Consider the following 18,327-nt stretch of genomic DNA (forward strand, 5'->3'; position numbering starts at 1 on the left):
CCCACCCCCCGTACCCCCCTGGAGCTCCCCCGACCCGACTATCAAAACTACTTCCGGCCCCAACTCACACCCCCCAAATTTCCTTTTTTTACCCCGCCCCCCCCGCGGGGGGCCCCCCGGCGCCCTCGGCCGGTCTTAAACAGCGCTCTTCCCAGCGACTCGCCCAGCTCTAAAATGCCCCTGAAGAAAGGAGAGACTTTCCATTCCCCTACTTCTCCTCCATCCAGCGATCGCGACCCTGTCTTGAACTTCCGCTCCCTACCTCATCGCTCGGCCACCTCGTTAGAATCTATCGCTGTTGCCGAAGAGCGCATGACTTCCATCCTAGGCCGGCTGACTCTGGAACCCACCGAAGACCAGAGCTCGGACGCTGGTGAAAGTACGATAGAGAGTGGGTTAGTGCGCAGTAACTCCGAGTCTATGTCTGGCTCCCCGCGCTCCTTAAAAGAAGAGGGCCGCAGCATTCCCATCCCACTAGACGAGAAAAAGTCCCGTCAACAGCATAGCCACGAGTCCGACAGTGGACTAGGAACTTCTGTCAGTAGCGAAGAGGGGCTCGCTGATTCTGAAAATAAAGGTGGGTGTCACATGCCCCGGGAATTCATTGTTGCCCTTTGTTCCCTATTGTTTCCTATTTGAGTACTAACAATGAATAGTGAATGATGGTATTCATGACAATCAATCTGCCATCACAAGCTCTATTTCGGCTTTCGATATTGGTTCATCGCCAAAACGTCAATTAGGACCCGCCGCCTGCAAACAGATTGAACGTTTTGTGCTTGTCCCTATTCTGAAAGAGCCCCGTTTGAAACCATTCCACGCATTGGCCCGAAGTGTCCCCCAGCGCATTATCAATAAACAGATTGTTTGCTTGCGCGACCTCGAGAAAACCCTATTGTGGTTGGCGCCGGTAAGTCAATACATTGTTCTCTTCAATGGGTTTATGGAGTTCTAGTTATGCTTATTTTTTTTTCTTATACTTCAAAGAACTCCGCCACTTCTCGGAATTCTTACCTCAACTTCTGCGAATTTACAATCCAATGCTTACATACTTCGGCGTCGCACCTCAACGATCGTGATCAACGACTACCAGCCGATCGACCTTATACTAACGGATACTTCCTTGACCTTGTTTCGCAGGTCCGACGATACGCAGCAATGATTCGCGCTGAACGCGAGCGAGTCCAGGCGACTCAGGACTCCGAGACTAACAAGGAGTCCACCCCTTCTATGTATGTGATATTCCATTCGATTTGGACAACAGAGCCTAGCTAATTCAAAATAGCATCCCGAAGGCTACTCTGGCAGGCGGTCTATCCCAGAATGGGAAGTCTGCCGAACTTGTAATTACGCAAGACGGAAAGCAAATCTCTCTGGCCACTGGAAAGCCCTACGAGGCGGATGTTTCTAGTACTGCCAAGCGTACTATCACCCTCGACGATGCAATCGATGAGGGCGTTGAGCGCTCTATGGCGCGCCGCAAGAAGGATGCCCCTCCCATGAACATCAATCAAAAATGCTCCGACTGCGACAAGGTCTTTAAGCGCCCCTGCGACTTGACGTAAGTTGTCCTGTTGAATCGAAGTGTCGGAATTCAATTGCTAACCCATTCATAGGAAACACGAGAAGACACACACTCGCCCTTGGAAGTGCGAGCACTCTGACTGCAACTACCACACTAAAGGTTGGCCCACCGAGAAAGAACGTGATCGTCACATGAACGATAGGCATTCGGAAAAGCCCACTCTCTACAAGTGTCAATTCCACAAGTGCCCCTATGCTTCCAAACGTGCCAGCAACTGCAAGCAGCACATGGAAAAATCTCATGGTTGGGTTTACGTTCGCTCCAAGAACAACGGACGCAATGGCAGCAAGCGAGGCTCTTCTGTCCAGGCCACACCTCAGACTCCCAGTGTGTCTACTCCTGCTTCGAAGGCAACCGACTTCGCATCGCCAATCCCTGGTCCCAGTCCTTCACCTAGCGACCAGGCCTACAACTGGCCTGAGAATCCCCAGTTCAACTTCGCTGACCCTCCTGCGCTTGCCCATGGGGAGGATTTCCCTCTATTCGGAGAAGCATCACCCTATTTGATGACCGACGTTAACTCGTTCCCAACATCGGTGAATCTGAGCGGCTTCCAGAGTCAATTTGAAGCGGGTGACCCGAACGGCTTGATTCCAGCCCTGGAGATGCACCGCCAGTCCATGAACTCCATGTCTATTCCATCTGCCGAATCGGTTCCCGACTTGATGGGACCTGTGTCCTTTGACGGATCCCCGCTCACCGGCACGGACAGCATCAACTTCGACCTGGATTGGAGCAATCTGGACTATCCAACCAACGAGGACTACACTGCGATGGCTGCACAGCTTCCTCAGGCTCATGCCCTTGAGGCCATGAAGGGTTATTCGAATGACTACGAACCAATGAACCTCAGTCACTGTTCCTACGATGCCTCTGGGAAGCCCACCGGCCTCTCCCCCGGTGCGCAGGGCAACGCCATGTTATATTCACCGGACTCTTGTAACGTCGGCGACACTCTTTCTGAGCGCTACGAATATGGACTCCAAGCCCAGGCCGGTAACGACTTTACCCTTTATAACAGCGCTCAGATGGCTCGCGGCGCTCCACCCATGATGCAAACTCCTCCTAGCGACCACTCGCCTCAATACCAGCACCCTCAACAGATGTTCCCCTCACTCGAGCATGAGCGCGCTCTGCAGAACATGCAGACCTGGAATGGCCAGCAGCCCCAGGGACACTACCTGCCTCGGGACATGGAGCTGGAATTTATGAAGTAAAAAGGCGGGATTTTGGGGTGTCTTTGCAAATTTTGTTTTCTGGAGCGCATTTAATGTTGTCAGCGATGGAAATGCGGGTTTTCCTTATTTTTTCATATTTGATTGAGCTTAATCTTTCCACTCTAAATAACATGGCTGAAGTCCTGATTTTTTACTTTCATATTGATGGGGTGTCATTTACTTTTACGCTTTGAAATAAATAGATGAAATGAATTTTTCTATCCAACTGAAAGAGATACATATCGTAGTTCCTTTGCCTCGTGAATACTTGGTTCATTTCAATCATGGCCAGGCTGTGTAGCAATATATGTTCCTAAACATCACGCCAGTACACGTAGAAATTAGGTAGTTAATTGAATATTGACTCATCCCAATCAAACGCCCTCAAACCATTTATGCTCCAACGCCTGACGCGCCGTGATCCTTTCCCCCGGATCAAAACGAGCCATGGCACATACAAGACTTTTGAAGTCATCATCAACACCATTCCAGAGTACGAACGACTGACGAGGGGTCTTCTGGTTCAATCCATCCCAAGTGACTTCGAAAACGCGAACCCATGGATTATCACCAAGATGCTTCAAGAATCCATTGAGCCCGTCTTCATCAGCGAAGTAAGAGATCTGGCGCTCGATTACGACAGCGATGGGATCAACGCCCTCCTCTAACTCATCTTCCCGAACTGCAAAAATGATGCGCTTATGAACGGCACAGATGCACTTGATGACCAGTTACCAGCTGCGCTTAGGAAATTCCGAATGTGGGACTTACAACAAGAGCAAATGAGAACACATCTGAAGGTTTGTTGACAGGTCCTCTTGCGTGGGCTTCGGGACTCCTCCACATCCAGTTGCCGGCTTGTTTCCCGACCATATCGCATCCTGGGGGGATATGAGCTGCATCTTCCAGATTTCCGAGTTGAACTTTGTCGACGATTATCTTGCCATTGCGATCCTGCCAATTGATGAAGACGTTGTCTGGTTTTATATCTACAAGAGTAAGTTGTAATCCGGTATTCCCGGGAAATAGCAGTGGAAATACCTGTGTGAACGATATCCTGATCGTGAAGCTCAGCAAGCCCGGTAAGGGCATCCTTAAGGATTTTCTTGGTTACTGGCAGGGGCGAGTCCTTCTGGGCAAGAGTTAAGAGGTGACCTGTGAAGTTTTCGAAAACATAGACTTGTTGAGGATAGTGTCTACAACAAGGCGGACATGACTTGCATTGCCACGTAGGCGATTATTGACTTCTCGGAGATCTTCGAAGTTGATGGGATGTATGTACTTTAATATGAATTTGTGACCATCCGCTCTGAATGTATAAGCATGTATGTAAATAACTATAGGGAAGGGTTGGTGTCTACTAACGAGGCACGATACACTTGACGCGGTGGAGAAACTTCCTCCTGCAAAACATGCTCGATAGTGTAAGTGCGACCGGATAGGCCCGTATACTGGGTAGAAAGCAGAGGGTTGCTTGGGATTGTGCTAATTGTGCGATAGAAAAGACGATTTGGTACTGGGGACGATGTGCGCTGGAGAGGGCTTAGGTACGTTGAGCTTTTGTAAAGACGACTCGCTAGAAGAGCGGCCTTCGTGCCAACATTGGAGGCAGAATATGTGAGGATATAGTTTAATAAGTGCTTTGAATAGGCGATGTCTCTTTTCACATATTGTAGGAAACTGGCCGTGGTTGACGAATCAGGGGAAAAGCCCCCTTACCTGTGGTTGAAGGCAAGAAGCCGAGCTTACAATCCCTGTTGATTGGTGGTTAAAGCGTCGACGCGGATAACATCCTTGGTCGCATGCTATTTCCGTATTTTCGCCAATGATGACATTTATTATTGCTCCGCTCCACAATAACAAATAGCCGCAAGGGCCTAAAAGAAGCCTAACGGAATCCATGTAAGCGCCAGTCTCAACCTGGTGTTGCCCGTGTACGTGGTTTTGAAGCCGGTGAATCATTTCTTCGCTCAGGTAAGGGAGGGGACTCTTGAAGTAAGAGGCCTTAGGGATCTACCACATACGACGCTTTTACTTTGACGTGGAGGAAGCCAAGGCGCGGCGTGGTGGGCCTGCGAATATTTACACGTGACGTCAAGGCCGGCGTCAGGTGCAGCCATTTTTGGCCGCTGGCTGACTATTTCATCATTGTATGGAGGATAGCAGGATGACATATAGAATCTTACAATATATAGCCTTTCATAGCCTTGTATAGCCCCAATATTTGAGGTGTCAGCTAAATATTAAAATAAATTGGGGTGACGACATCCTGTCTTTTCCGACATCTGCTCCGCTCCCCCTCCACATTGTCTTTCCCACATCTTTCCCAGTACAAACATCGCGGGACAAAGCATTCCATTCCCTGGCATTCCCCGCTCTTCAGCCCTGTCGACGGAGTAGCTCCGCATTACAGCCCCGGCCTCTTTAGGCAGACACATTCTGTGCTTCAATTTGCATCACGTGAATCCTGGGCGTGCAATTTAGTCTCTTAGGGACTCAGCTTCCCTCTCAAGTGAGCAGGAGCATTACCGCTCAACATGCCAGACACACAATCGCCTGATTCCGCTCTACCTAGCGGTAACGGAGATGCCGGTGCAACCCCGCCAACAGACCAGGTCTTGACCGGCAAGCAAGAACACTGTAAGTTAGAGCATATGATGGTGATATTCCGATTCCACGGTGGCTGACAGGTAGATAACTGGCATAGACCTCAAGCGCGAGCTCATCGCCCGCGAAGTTCGTGCTGAAATCTTCGAACTAAATTCTCCTACCGCACTCCAGCGATTCGGCGCCCCATTCAAATCGGAATTCGGTGAGGTCGCCCCGGTCGATTCGGAACTGCCTATTCTTCGGTATATTTTCGTTCACCACGTCCGGAACTTCCCGTTCCTGGATCAAGCGCGCGAGAAGGAGTTTTGGCAGGATAAGCTACAAGTTGTGGGTGCTACGCTTCCCTGAATGGAAACCGGACTAACAGTTGGGAATATAGTTCTTGGAATCCTTTGCCAATAAACATGTCTCATCTTCGGAGGATCGACTGGAGGAGACGAAGCGCCGGAAGTTGGCCCGCAAATGCGAGAAGCTCGTGGAGCTGATGATGGTTTCCGGTGTGCCGACCGCGTCGGGATATGAGGAGCGCATTCAGTTCTCAGAGATGGAAATCGTCGAGCGTGGTGCTCAGGATTCGGGTCTGCTGGCTAACATGCCCGAGGGTAATTCAATTAATGGTTGGGATGTGAACGTGGCCGCCGTCCGGACAACCTCTGTCAAGCGGACAATGCGATACCATCAACATGCAGTAAGTTTGATTCTGAAAAATGGCCTTTTGGGAGCGGGATGTTTTGCTGACAATTAATGCTGAAGGAATTTATTATTCGAGTTCGGCACCACGACAAACCGGAGATTCATATTGGGAGGAGATATGGAGAGTTTGTCAAGCTCCACAAGAGATTGAGGACCGAGCTGCCAGGAAAACAACTCCCTCCTCTTCCTCGTAAGAACAAGTCTTCTTCCACCTCGAGCTGGTGGGGCTCTAGTGCAGATGATGATGCTTCGTCCCTTTCATCTTTCTCTACTCAGGACACGAGTGCCCCCGAGGATCGGCTCTCTGCACCAACGCTTTCCACAGGGAGCGTCCGGCGATCGCTGTCCCGAGGATCAAGGCGATCAACCAAGTCACCGCGCACGTCAACGAGCGACGTGTCGAGGGCGACTGTGCTGTACCGAGAGGAGCAGCGTGTGTCGCTGCGCGCGTTCCTTCGCACTGCATTGCAGAATAGTCGCATTGCAGAATCCAAGGTCATGGAAGAATTCTTGACTGCGCGCCCCGTCGAGTTGAACGAGGAAGAGTTGATTGATGTAGAGAAACGGAAAAGCATGGATGCTGTGAGGATCGAGGAACAGAAGAGATTCTATGAGATTGCTAGGCAACGAGCGGCGGAGCTGGACGTGTACATGGAGCAGTTCCGCCGGGATATTGTGGAGAGCAGTAAGTCGCCAGCTTCTTCCGGCGTAACATGGTTTGCTGACCACGATTTCAGATGGATTAACAAGGCTGTTCGCCGAGATCCGGGAAAAGCCTTCAATTGCAGAGCTCAGCCCGCAATATCAGAAATTCGCCGAGTGGCTCCGCATTGAGTAAGTTATCTGATTTCCTGGTGTTTCGCCGTCCTAACATTCAATAGGGTTGCTGCAACAATATACCATCTGTTCCTTGCCGAGGATAACTCCCCTGAACTGTTTTCACAGGCGAAGAGAATCCACGGCCTGGTTCCCTACACGCTCATGAAGAATGTGATTCGCATCGCCAACCCTGCTGCAGTCATGTCTGGTGTTCTAGACCTTTTCATGGCCCAGCCCTTCGGCTCGCGGTCACTTTTGCAACGCATCTTTTCATTAACCCTAAACGAAAGCATCAAAGATTTCCAAAAATCAATTTCTTCTCTGGCTTCGAAGGTTGAAGATCCTATTCTTACTCAGAAGCTCAAGAGCTTCGCGGATGCCGAGGAAGACATCAAGAATGAGATCCGAGCAGAGGCTGCTACCGACGATGTCGACATCATTGTCGCTATCCTTCGCTCTGATCTACTGTCGCCCGAACTCACCCCGGAACAGATTGGCAAGGTGTTCAACGGCTACGTGGCTTGGAACTATGCCGTGGAGAACGTAGACCTGGAAATGCAACAGGGCGCCCAATGGTTCGCTCATATGAAGCAGCTTCTGAAGCTCTACACCCGCCAGCGCGACAAGGCGATGATGCTAAGCATTGTTGAGGAACCAGTCACCCTGCAGCTCTTCCGCGATCTGTTCACTATCTTTTACGAGCCGCTCGTCCGGGTTTACAAATCTGCCAACGTATACAACAGCATTACGGACTTTGCTCTATTTGCCGACGATGCTATCAGTGTGATTGAAAGTGCCCAGCGCCAGGATGCCTCTGCCGATCCGAACCAAACAGTGCAGGCGTTCATCGACCTGTGTGCTCGCCACGAGGCCAACTTTTACAAGTTCATCCACGAAGTGCACCAGCACGATAACGGTCTCTTCCAGTCTCTCATGGCTTGGATTGAGGAGATCCTCGATTTCCTGCGCAATGGCCCCGCCGGAGGTAAAATGGACATCAATGCTTTGTTCCAAGGAGCTGTCGGAGTTGGCCAGATCGACAAAGACCTTGCTCTCACGGAAATCAATCAGCTTATCAAGTGGCAAGAAGACCGGAAACGCTGGCATCTGAACAAGACTCGCCAGAAGATGGCTGCTGAAGGTATATCTGGGGAGGCTATCCCAGGAGCTGCAGCCTTCAGGGGCAGTGATTTCGGTCTTGATGAGGTATGTTTTTCTTTGACTTCAATATGGATTTGGATTTCAGGCTAACCAGTTTACAGGCTGATCTAGAGGACCTCACTATCTCGGATGAAGCATCTGAAGCCTCTGATGAAGACTCTGGAGATGAGGACATGGACGATCCCATTGCCGTAGAGCGCCGCCGCCGGTCAAAGAAACAGGACCAGCTTCGTCGTACCGCGGGTGAACCTGTCAAGCCCGAGGTTACGGAGATTCTCAAGCTTGCTGATCCGTTCGGTGCCATGTTGCGGCATGTACTTGCTGATTAGACGTCGATGTTAGAATTATTTTGCTACATTCGTGATACCGCCATAGATATGGCTTCTCCCGTTTGATTCCCACTATTTGATTTTGTTCTCATACACCGATTCATTGCTTGCTTCTATTTCTTGGTTGTGCTGAGGGTGGAAGGACTAGATAGATACAGCATATGATCGGGCCGCACACCAGATGCGTTATGATAATTGAGACCATAATATTCACGGTTCGCTGTCAATGTATCTCTGTAGCACCTCCGCAACCTGGCGATTGCCATATTCCAAGGCCACGGCCACCGGCGTCTTCCCCTCTGCATCACTCAACTGCAAATCAATTCCATCCGCCTCAAGGAGTATTATCACAACACCCAGGCGACCGCTCAATGCAGCATGGAACAGCGGTGTCCGACCCTTCTTGTCGCGAGCATTAGGATTAGCCCGTCGAGGCCCAGCCAACAACCGCCGCACGATGTCCTCGTGGTTTCTTTCGGCCGCGATTCCCAACGGCGTAGTCCCATGCTTGTCAGCAATCTCCAGGTCAACCCTGCCAGAATCAAGCAACAGCGCCACGATCTCGTCGTGTCCATGCTGCGCAGCAACAAACAAGGGCGTCTGCTTCGTCCAATCCGTCTGCACGTTAGGGTTCGTAGCCTTCCACTCCAGCAAAAACTGCACAACCTCCAACCGCTCCGCCGAGGCCGCAATCGCGAACGCTCCCCGGCCATACTGTCGTTCCTCGGCGTTAGGGTCGACCTTCTCTCCATAGCATTTCACCATGTAATGCACGATGTCAACATAGCCCATGACAGCCGCATAGAAAAACACATGCTGACACTCCTCTTCGCCATCGTCCCCCTGGATAATCAGGCGCAGGTGGTCGGCAAGCAACATGCCCACGTCTCCATCAATCTCCTGCGCGGCACGACTGAGAGGCGTCCATCCCTGCAGATTTCCCACGCGCGGATCAGCCCGTCCGCTACAGAGAAGCAGGGGGACCATCGCGGGCTGGTAGTTGACGGCAATCATGAGTGCGGTATCGCCAATCTTGTCTTGCTGGTTGACGTCTGTACGGCTGTCGCTGAGCAGGGTCTGAACAATGGCTATGCAGCACTCTTTGACGGCCCAGGACAGTGGCGAGCAAAGCCATTTGTCATCGGGGGTGTTCGGGTTTGCTTTGTCGTTTAGCAGGAGCAGTTTGAGTACTGCGGGGCTGTTGTAATAAGCGGCTAGCAGGATTGGGGTGCAGCCCTTGAGTTGCTGGCCTGTATTTATCTCTGTCTTGGATTCGATGTCGAAGCCTGCGGAAAGAGCTTTGAGGGCTGTTGAGGTGTTGTCGGTTGTTGCGGCCCAGAAGAGGGATTTGGGGTTGGGAGACTTTGCATCGCGCTTGTACAGGTCTGTGTTGAGGAGACTGTAGGTTGCTGTGGTGGTGCGCGCGAACGCATTTAGGTCTGATAGTGATGGAAGGAACTCAGATATCGCGAGGTATAGTTCTTTGGGGATGGTTGAGAAGGGTCCCTCTTTGCTTGTGCGTGGTGCACTCATTTTCGCGTTTAGAGGGGTATGCAAGAAGGAGGATTTGATTGTGGGAGTAGTAAACGCGTGAGTACTTTAAGAAGCGACAGCACGTGCTGTCAAACTTCAGATGATTTCTTTATACATACTAGGCAAGAACGGCGTTGAATGGGTTGAGATCAAACCACAGCCTCAACAATGCATGTCAAACAGTCTCTTCTATTCAACCTGATTATAGATTACCATATTATCCCCTATATCTATGTTCTACTCATAGTACATCTTCTATTCATGCACTGTTAACCCACCTGAAGGATTTTATAGATCTTCTGATAATGCCAAGACCTGGAGTCTCGATAAGAGATAAGCCAGTTTCCATGGCGACAGCGTCATCTTCCCTCTTCAACATTTGGGAAACCACTGTCGCAAATGTCGTACCCTCAGATATACCAAGGTTCTCCAAGAACTACTTCACGCCAGAACCGTGGCCTCTTCAGAGATGGCCTTTGGTGCTGTAACTGCGCGGATCGGCCAGTCGCTGTCCGTCGTGAAACTAAGAGGCATGGGCCAAACTTAGGGAAATGGTGTATGTAGAATCTTCCGAGGTTCTCAATGCTCGGAAAGATATCCCCATGCTCGATAAAAGTCAGCGACTGACATACAAAACAGTTTGGACTTGCGCACAGTCGCGATGCAGCTTCTTCCTGTGGGCAGCTGACGCTGTAATCCGCGAACAAGCAGTCGTTCTTGCCAACTCTCGATCCGAACCCGACTCTTTCTCGATCACTCCATCAAAGCGCACACCAGGCCGTATGAACAATGGACTGATTACTCCACAAACCGAGCGCAAATTTATCGACACCCCGCAGCGCAACTTCAAGTCGCCTCCCAAGACAGCCAAGGCCAGAATGATCTCGGAAGCGTCAGACGATTTTGGCTGGAATGATGACTCGGATGACGATGAGCTTATCAAGGCACTATCTTCCAGCCAGACCGAGACCTTCATCTCGCAACCCAACTTCCACCCCGACTCCCCGTTCAAGACCCCCCGCACCGCCGCGGTGACCTCACCCGGAAAGCGCAAATTGGGCGAAATCACAAATGATAAGTCTTCCTACGACCGGTCTGCACCCGCGACGCCTTTCTCATCCCGCTCCTCGCGCACCGAGATGTTTCCTTCGTCGGCGGAATTATGCATGACACCCACGCCTAGCAAGTACAACGATGTACTCTCTGCGGACTCGAAGTTTGACACCTCGGATCTTGCAAAGAGTCTACTCGATATCCTGGAGAAACATAGTGTTGTTTTGCCAAACAGAGCGCACGACGAGGTGCTTTCGCTGCTTAACCGGCAGGATTTGAAGACACGGGGGATTATCCGTGGGCGGGATATGACGCGGCTGGCATTGAAGAAGAAGGATGGCGAGATTAAGAAGCTGCAAGACCGTGTTTCTAATCTGGAAGCTCAGAGGGAACTGGATCGTTCTCTTATTGAGGGGATGAAACCCTATTGATGTCACCTTTGGAATCGGATTGCACATCCAGCGAATACTGCCAATTGGCATTTGCATTCCTACTATAATTCCGGCTCAGTGTTGGTCCCATCTCACGAACTGTTATGATATGATAGCTTGCGACCTGATTATTGTGTTATCTTCTCAGCATTTTGTACAGCAGGGAATTATGACCGTCTTTCATCCATATATACAATTAGCATGCTTAATAGAAAATATAAGCTTTACCCGGCCAGTGAATGATTTCGTCCTACATCTCACATGTTAGGATTGTATAGATCTAGATAAGACGTCACGTGGCTGATAAGAATAAATTATCGCGCCGCAATGCGCCTCGAGCTTCCAGCAAGGAACAATACCAATAGGCCGAAACTGAATACTCTACCTCCAATGACCCCCACAGATGAAGCTTCCAAGCAGGCTACTCCCTACGAGATCGCCGACATGTTCCGACCCCCTGTAAATCGTGCGATGCGCACACTCGACCGGTCATTTTTCCGCAGAAAGGTGCCCCTCTCCGTCGCCCGAATTTTTAAAGCAAGCGATATCTCGAACGTGCGGAAGGAGCTGGTCAAGAGCCGCGACATACTGCTCTGGCCACGCATTAGTCCTATCCGCGAGGCGAAGGATGAAGATGGCAAAGTGTGGAAGGCTATGTTGTTGCGCGAGAACCTGAAGTTGGATGGTAGGTTTGTTGCCTGGATCCGCTAGGCTTGATAGATACATGCATGGAGGTTCTAATATGTTTATAGATAAGGCTACATGGTCGCCTACTATCAACGAGCTTGTAAATAAGGGAACGGTCGCCTTGGGGCCTTATGAATTGGAATTGGAATATGACCATTGGTCGTACGGTATGCTTGACGGATGTTCTCTCGGTTCAGTATACATGCTAACCTTCTCATAGCTGAGATAATCTCATCGATTCTTCCTGAGGACCTGGAAGAGATTCCTCAAGGCTTCACTCAAGTGGGGCATGTCTGTATGTTCGTCTGAGTCACTGCTATAACCAATACTGACGAAACAGTGCATTTAAATCTCCGCGCCCAATACCTGCCATATAAGCACATACTTGCCGAGGTTCTTATGGACAAGAACCCGACCGTCCGCACCGTCATCAATAAGACCGAAGATGTCGGCTCACACAGCCAGTTCCGCACCTTCCCATTCGAACTGCTGGCAGGCGAGAACGACCTTAATGTCATCCAGCACGAGCAGGACTGCGAGTTCCGGTTCGACTACGCCCGTGTCTACTGGAACAGCCGCCTGGAGACCGAGCATCGCCGTCTAGTCGAGAAGTTCGAGCCCAGCGAGATGGTCTGCGACGTGATGGCCGGCGTTGGGCCCTTCGCCGTTCCAGCAGGCCGCAAGAAGATCTTTGTATGGGCCAACGATCTCAACCCGCACGGATTCGAAGTTATGCAAGATGCCATCCAGCGTAATAGGGTGCAAGATTTCGTCACCGCTTTCAACCAGGATGGTCGGGAGTTTATCCGTTCGTCGGGTCGGTCGTTGCTGAGCGCGGAGCCGCTTACCGTTACTATCCACCCGAAGGTGAGCAGGGAGAAGCAGCGCAAGGTTGCGCAAGGCAACGGGGTCCCGCTCCCCGCGCCGAAGATATACACCCGTCCTACCGTTGTCAATCACTATGTCATGAACTTGCCTGCTACGGCTATTGAATTCCTCGATGCCTTCCCTGGGCTCTATGCTGGCGAGGAACACATTTTCGCGCCTAACACGGAGCAGAAATTGCCCATGGTCCATGTTTATTGTTTCTCGGGACACTCAACTGACGAGGTGGATGATCACATTGATATCTGTGAGAGGATCTCTGAGCGGATCGGATACAAGGTCACTATTGATGACTGTGTGGGAGGCAAGGGTAACCAGGAAGTGGAACTCGCTATTCACAATGTGAGGCTGGTTAGTCCTAAGAAGCAGATGTTCTGTGCTAGCTTCCGTCTGCCGCGGGAGGTCGCTTTTCGGAAGGTATAGAGTTGCATAGCTGCATGTGAGGCGTTTGGACTTCTCCACAAAAATAAAACTCTGATACCCTAAGAATCATCTATCAAGTATTGGTAGTAATAAACAAGTAGTAATAAATAAGTACGAGTTGCCTTCCATCGGAGTTAAATTGTATTGATGAAGCGGTACCGGGGTCACCGCCTTGAACTGCCGGAAGTTCAACTGCAGAGATCGCCAAACAAGTCACCTCATCTTTTTACAGCAAATACACGGCGTCGACGAAGTAACTTCGGGCAAGTTACTTTTACAAACACATTCGATTCGAAGCACTAAGCTGCATACCCGAATTTACGGAATCCCGCCCTTCAAACCACACAATGAGTGTCCAACTACCCCCACCCACACACCGCAAGCGCGCGCTGCCACAAGGCGAGCTCGAAGCCGCCTCCACGCTCAAGCTAGGCGCTGACCAACACACACACACTCTCTCGCTATCCGAAGCACGACTCGTTATCCACAAGGTGTTGGAGAACAAGCGGCGCGGGGGGAATAAATACGAAGAGCCGGAGTGAGTGGACAGACCCGACGTCGTGGTCGGATATCAATACTTACTTGTGATGTCTACAGGAACCTGACCAAGACCTTGGATTACTTGGACGTGTTTGCGCGGTTCAAGGATGAGGAGAATATCAAGGCCGTCGAGCGACTTTTGAACTCTCACACGGAACTGGAGATGTTTGAGCGGTCACAGCTGGGTGAGTTGATTTGCACTGCCCCATCAGCCAAGACATGACATTACTCCATGTACTTTTACCTGGATAGATTGACTGACTCGGGTCTCTGAACAGGCAGTTTATGTTGTGACAATGCCGAGGAGGCCAAGTCTCTCATCCCGAGTCTCCAGAACAAGATCTCGGACAGCGACTTGCAAGAATTGCTAGATGAACTGACCAAGCTGCGCAACTTCACCGAGTAAAGCATATAGGGGATTGCATTTTGTGGATGTTTCATTCTTAGGAGCATGGAGTTTTGACGGTGTTCTTTTTTTTTTCAGTGATCGATTGCAGGATGTTGGATTAACAGGCCATAGGTACTCGGGAATTGGTGATTCATAATAGAAACCTCCCGGACCAACCATTGCCGCTCCTTTCTTATTACATCTTCTGCCAAGTCCGTGCTCTTCCGTTCGCCACAGTAGCATTGAGCATGTGCCGGGGAACAGGATCTTGACTCCGGGGTGTTCCACTCCGGTACAATCTATTTTAATGTATTGTATTACATATCAGATTGCATAGCGGTCAGTAGAAATCGGAACAATACGGAGGAGATGCATATAGTGCAGATACAATATAGTACATATAGATAGTTAGCCGAGTATATATCTAATGTACATACAACATGTACGTACATAGTCTTAGCCTCCCTCCACATTGCGTTCTCCCCACACAGTTCGGGCGCTACTGCGACTTTAGTATGGGACGGACGGTGATTGGCCCGGTGGAAAGGCGTTATCACTGGCCGCTGATTGGCCCGGGCGATCCTTGGACAGTCGACCAGTCAGAACGCCAATTGACGCAGGAAAAGGACGAAGGGAGCTATGTTGTAACGGTGATATATATCATTCGCCCTAAACCGTCCTAGATACAGTTTGACCAAATTCAATCTCACTTCCATGGATGCCCTACGTGAAATGATGACCTAACAATATTCTGTACGTAATGCAATGTCTGCATTCAGAACCAATCAGCAAGGGACCGCTTATCGTTGACAATTAAAGTGTCATAATTGCCCGTCAATGGCTGCTCGGGCGGGTTTCCGTTACGAGAGCAAAAAGCTGATCGTCTGGTTGTCGGGAAAGTAACGAGTTTCGGGATTCATCCATAGTTTATATTACCTATTAGGTCGATATGTCATTGATTTCCCTCTTTTCCCTCCTTCTCCCTCACTTACCACATCTCGTAACGGCTAGGAATGACGGAGCGAACTATTCGACATCTCATCCTGCTGAAGTCACTTGCAGGCTCATCCGCCTGATATATCTCTGATCTCCGGTGCCGGCTCTGGATTATCAGATAACACACCTGTTTTCCCTGATAAGCGTATGTGCCGGGCTTATCACGACGTGATCCAATGACTGACGCCGTATATTCAGAAAAAAGAATCCCAAGAGATTGCGGAGTTACACGTCTGGAGCACAACTCCGTGCTCCGTGAAGACCCTTATCACCTTCGATCTCCGTTCCTATTTGCCCGTGCCTCAGGGCTAGCTCCGGTCCACCGTCCACATGGCTACCGTTATCACTCTCCAGCCGGGATATTCCCAAACCCATTCTCCTGATCTCCGCCGAAAGACGGGCTCGACCCCAGTGCTCTCTCCATCCCCCATCTCCATCAACTCGACCCTCCCCCGCGCACGGAATGGAGCCAGCTGTGACGCCTGTCTCCGCAGAAAGAGCAGATGTGCCATGAACGAAATGGTCAATAAATGCTACTCATGCGACTTTCATCGCCAAGAGTGTACCTTCTCCCACACTCACGAGGGTCCGTCGAAGAAGAGGAAGTTGGACGGCCAGGAGCCTGCAGAAGGCATTAAGCGGTATGGCATTCCAACCGGGGGATATACGCCTCTATATGTAGAAAGAAATCGTGCCCTAACAATCCCCAGACCTTCAATGCAGCACTGTATCCCCGAGACGGAGTCTCACCTAGCAGTGAACATGATTCGCCCCGGGTTTTTTAACCAATCAACCCAGTATATCGGCATGACCACGGAGCTGGAGCCCACCTTGCTGGATTATCTGCCACTGGACGAATACGACGAATGCACCGTGGCCAACTCGCGCGTGCGGAGATGTGCCGACGACGGCACCTTCATGCGCGTCGTCGACACCGTGCCGGACTCGCATGCCGTGTCACTCGATGCTATCGAGAGCATGGTCGCTCCCTACGGCTCCACACTGATCGAGAAGTTCTTTGAGCACGTGCACCCCTCGTTCCCGATTTTGATAGAGGAAGTGTTCCGCCAATCATACCGCGAGCGCCGTGGCCTCTCGCCGCTACTCCTCGCCGCAGTCTACGTCTTGACGTTGAAGTTTGTCGACGTCGGTGTCACCTCGCAAACTGCGCGTAAGCCCGATGCCGCACGACTAGAGGCTTCGGCCTTGAAGCTGTTGATGGATTCGTTGCAATTCCCCAGTGTATCCACCATCCAAGCCGGGCTCCTGCTGACACAAAAGTCGACTCTCGCTACGGCATCGCTAAACGGCCAGCTGGTCACGGCCGCGTTCGAGCTGGGTCTGCACCAGGACTGCACAAACTGGCGTATGGAGACCTGGGAGAAAGGCCTGCGGAAACGTCTCGCGTGGGCGTTGTATATGCAGGATAAATGGTCATCGCTGGTGCACGGCCGACCCTCGCATATCTTCGCGTTCAACTGGACGGTCAAGGATCTCGTGGAGCAGGACTTCTCGGACGCCTTTGCCTCCGGCACTGACTCGTCACACGATGAAACCGCCGTCGGCCACGGCCCTCTGCTTTTCTGTCACATGGTCGCACTAACCACCATCCTCTCCGACATCCTCGACCGGTTCTACACCCTGCACGCCATCGAAGAGTTCTCCGCCGCCGGAAACCAGCGCACACGCATGATCCTAGAAAAAGCCAAACCAGCCCAAATCCGGCTCAAAGACTGGTTCTCCTCCCTCCCAGCATCCCTCAAAATGGAAACCTCCACCGGCGAACTCGTCGAAACAATAACAGACGAACACGCCCGCAACGGCGCCCTCCACCTCGCCTACTTCGCCACCGAAATAACCCTTCACCGCTGCATCGTCCGCTCCCTCCTCGCCGAAGGCACAGACCAGTACCTGGCACACATCTGCCGCTCCGCAGCCAAAACCCGCCTGATCTCCGCCATGGACTTCGTCAACCGCCTGCGCCCCGCCCACCTCCGCTCGTTCTGGCCCGCCTCGGCCCGCACCAACTTCTCCCTCATCGGCTCCTTCGGCATGCTGCTCCGCATCACCGCGCCGACAAACGAGGAGGCTGACTTCTACCGCGTCCGGCTGTGCGAGTACCGCTGGACGCTAGGCGTCAGCCACAAGAACGCCGAGTTCATGGGCTTCGCCCTGCAGAGTCTGGACAACGCCACCGCGCTGCACAAGCACGTCCCCGCGAAGCCTGGTATCGCCGAGCTGATGGCGTCGTCTGGTAAGAATGCGCCGCCGCGCATGCCTCCTACCACGCTTAGCTCTTATGATGACGCTATGATGGAGGCTGCTGGCACGGCCGCTTCGAGCTCGGTTATGTCGGGTCTGGCGTCGCCGGCTACGTCTGTTAGTGATATGGAGGATGGGGAAGGGGAAGCCTCTATGGCGCCCCTATGATGATGATCCCGTCAACCTCTCTCCCATCCCTTCTCCTCTCTTCTCTTCATATACCTTGCTCCGTGCCCCCTCGCATCCCTTACCTCATTTCCAGCCCTTTCTTTCTTTCGTTGATGTCTTCTCACGACTCCCCTTTGCTCCGGCGTTTTCTCCGGAATTTGATCTTGTTCTTGATTTCCTGGGATGAAGCGCCTGATTTACCTATTTGAAATGATTGATTATGTTGTGCATGTACCCCCATGTACTCACTGCTTGCCTTGCCCCGCAGCGACACTAAAATTCGTTACCTACTTTTTGCTATGACGGAATTACCCTGGCTTTGGAATGAATGCATATATGGTCTGGATTGGACCGGATTTTGTTATGTTATGCTATGCTTGCTTTGTTTCGGGGTTTGTTTTCGCCATTGTTATTGTTATTAGACAGCCTATGTATATAGAGTGGATGATATGAATTATGATTTTATTTGACGATCCTGTTCGAGGACGACACCACTCAATAACGCTTTCAACTCTTGCTCTTCACGCTCGCACGATTTTTTTTTTTT

The 18,327-nt window shown here is 51.2% G+C and overlaps 8 protein-coding genes across 8 annotated transcripts; 6 read left to right on the forward strand and 2 right to left on the reverse strand.

Annotated features, from left to right (window-relative positions):
• Positions 1-174: 174 nt before the first annotated feature.
• On the forward strand, positions 175-2,802 carry ace1 (putative C2H2 transcription factor (Ace1); the record flags this gene model as incomplete). Its single annotated transcript, XM_039068785.1, has 5 exons — positions 175-577; positions 657-910; positions 988-1,232; positions 1,286-1,561; positions 1,617-2,802. 5 exons carry the CDS (start codon positions 175-177, stop codon positions 2,800-2,802), a joined length of 2,364 nt encoding a protein of 787 aa, XP_038933018.1.
• Positions 2,803-3,176: 374 nt separating this feature from the next.
• On the reverse strand, positions 3,177-4,216 carry LCP9604111_471 (putative calcium/calmodulin dependent protein kinase; the record flags this gene model as incomplete). Its single annotated transcript, XM_039068786.1, has 5 exons — positions 3,177-3,521; positions 3,574-3,791; positions 3,844-3,934; positions 4,104-4,111; positions 4,168-4,216. 5 exons carry the CDS (start codon positions 4,214-4,216, stop codon positions 3,177-3,179), a joined length of 711 nt encoding a protein of 236 aa, XP_038933019.1.
• Positions 4,217-5,339: 1,123 nt separating this feature from the next.
• LCP9604111_472 (PX domain-containing protein) lies at positions 5,340-8,414 on the forward strand (the record flags this gene model as incomplete). Its single annotated transcript, XM_039068787.1, has 7 exons — positions 5,340-5,442; positions 5,510-5,739; positions 5,792-6,100; positions 6,166-6,790; positions 6,843-6,939; positions 6,987-8,130; positions 8,187-8,414. The coding sequence occupies 7 exons, from the start codon at positions 5,340-5,342 to the stop codon at positions 8,412-8,414; spliced, it is 2,736 nt and encodes a 911-aa protein (XP_038933020.1).
• A 210-nt stretch (positions 8,415-8,624) lies between these two features.
• On the reverse strand, positions 8,625-9,947 carry LCP9604111_473 (ankyrin repeat domain-containing protein; the record flags this gene model as incomplete). Its single annotated transcript, XM_039068788.1, has 1 exon — positions 8,625-9,947. The coding sequence occupies one exon, from the start codon at positions 9,945-9,947 to the stop codon at positions 8,625-8,627; it is 1,323 nt and encodes a 440-aa protein (XP_038933021.1).
• A 399-nt stretch (positions 9,948-10,346) lies between these two features.
• On the forward strand, positions 10,347-11,431 carry LCP9604111_474 (uncharacterized protein; the record flags this gene model as incomplete). Its single annotated transcript, XM_039068789.1, has 2 exons — positions 10,347-10,503; positions 10,587-11,431. The coding sequence occupies 2 exons, from the start codon at positions 10,347-10,349 to the stop codon at positions 11,429-11,431; spliced, it is 1,002 nt and encodes a 333-aa protein (XP_038933022.1).
• Positions 11,432-11,821: 390 nt separating this feature from the next.
• Positions 11,822-13,426, forward strand: trm5 (tRNA (guanine) methyltransferase; the record flags this gene model as incomplete). The annotated part of the gene is made up of 4 exons (XM_039068790.1): positions 11,822-12,116; positions 12,184-12,285; positions 12,339-12,413; positions 12,459-13,426. 4 exons carry the CDS (start codon positions 11,822-11,824, stop codon positions 13,424-13,426), a joined length of 1,440 nt encoding a protein of 479 aa, XP_038933023.1.
• Positions 13,427-13,773: 347 nt separating this feature from the next.
• Positions 13,774-15,733, forward strand: LCP9604111_476 (DNA-directed RNA polymerase II subunit RPB4; the record flags this gene model as incomplete). The annotated part of the gene is made up of 5 exons (XM_039068791.1): positions 13,774-13,964; positions 14,024-14,151; positions 14,245-14,368; positions 15,407-15,495; positions 15,549-15,733. 5 exons carry the CDS (start codon positions 13,774-13,776, stop codon positions 15,731-15,733), a joined length of 717 nt encoding a protein of 238 aa, XP_038933024.1.
• Positions 15,734-15,869: 136 nt separating this feature from the next.
• On the forward strand, positions 15,870-17,780 carry LCP9604111_477 (putative C6 transcription factor (OTam); the record flags this gene model as incomplete). Its single annotated transcript, XM_039068792.1, has 2 exons — positions 15,870-15,991; positions 16,061-17,780. The coding sequence occupies 2 exons, from the start codon at positions 15,870-15,872 to the stop codon at positions 17,778-17,780; spliced, it is 1,842 nt and encodes a 613-aa protein (XP_038933025.1).
• Between the last annotated feature and the right edge of the window lie 547 nt (positions 17,781-18,327).

The sequence above is a fragment of the Penicillium roqueforti genome, assembly GCF_015533775.1.
Source record: "Penicillium roqueforti strain LCP96 04111 chromosome Unknown scaffold_01, whole genome shotgun sequence".
In the NCBI taxonomy this organism is placed as follows: Eukaryota; Fungi; Ascomycota; class Eurotiomycetes; order Eurotiales; family Aspergillaceae; genus Penicillium; species Penicillium roqueforti.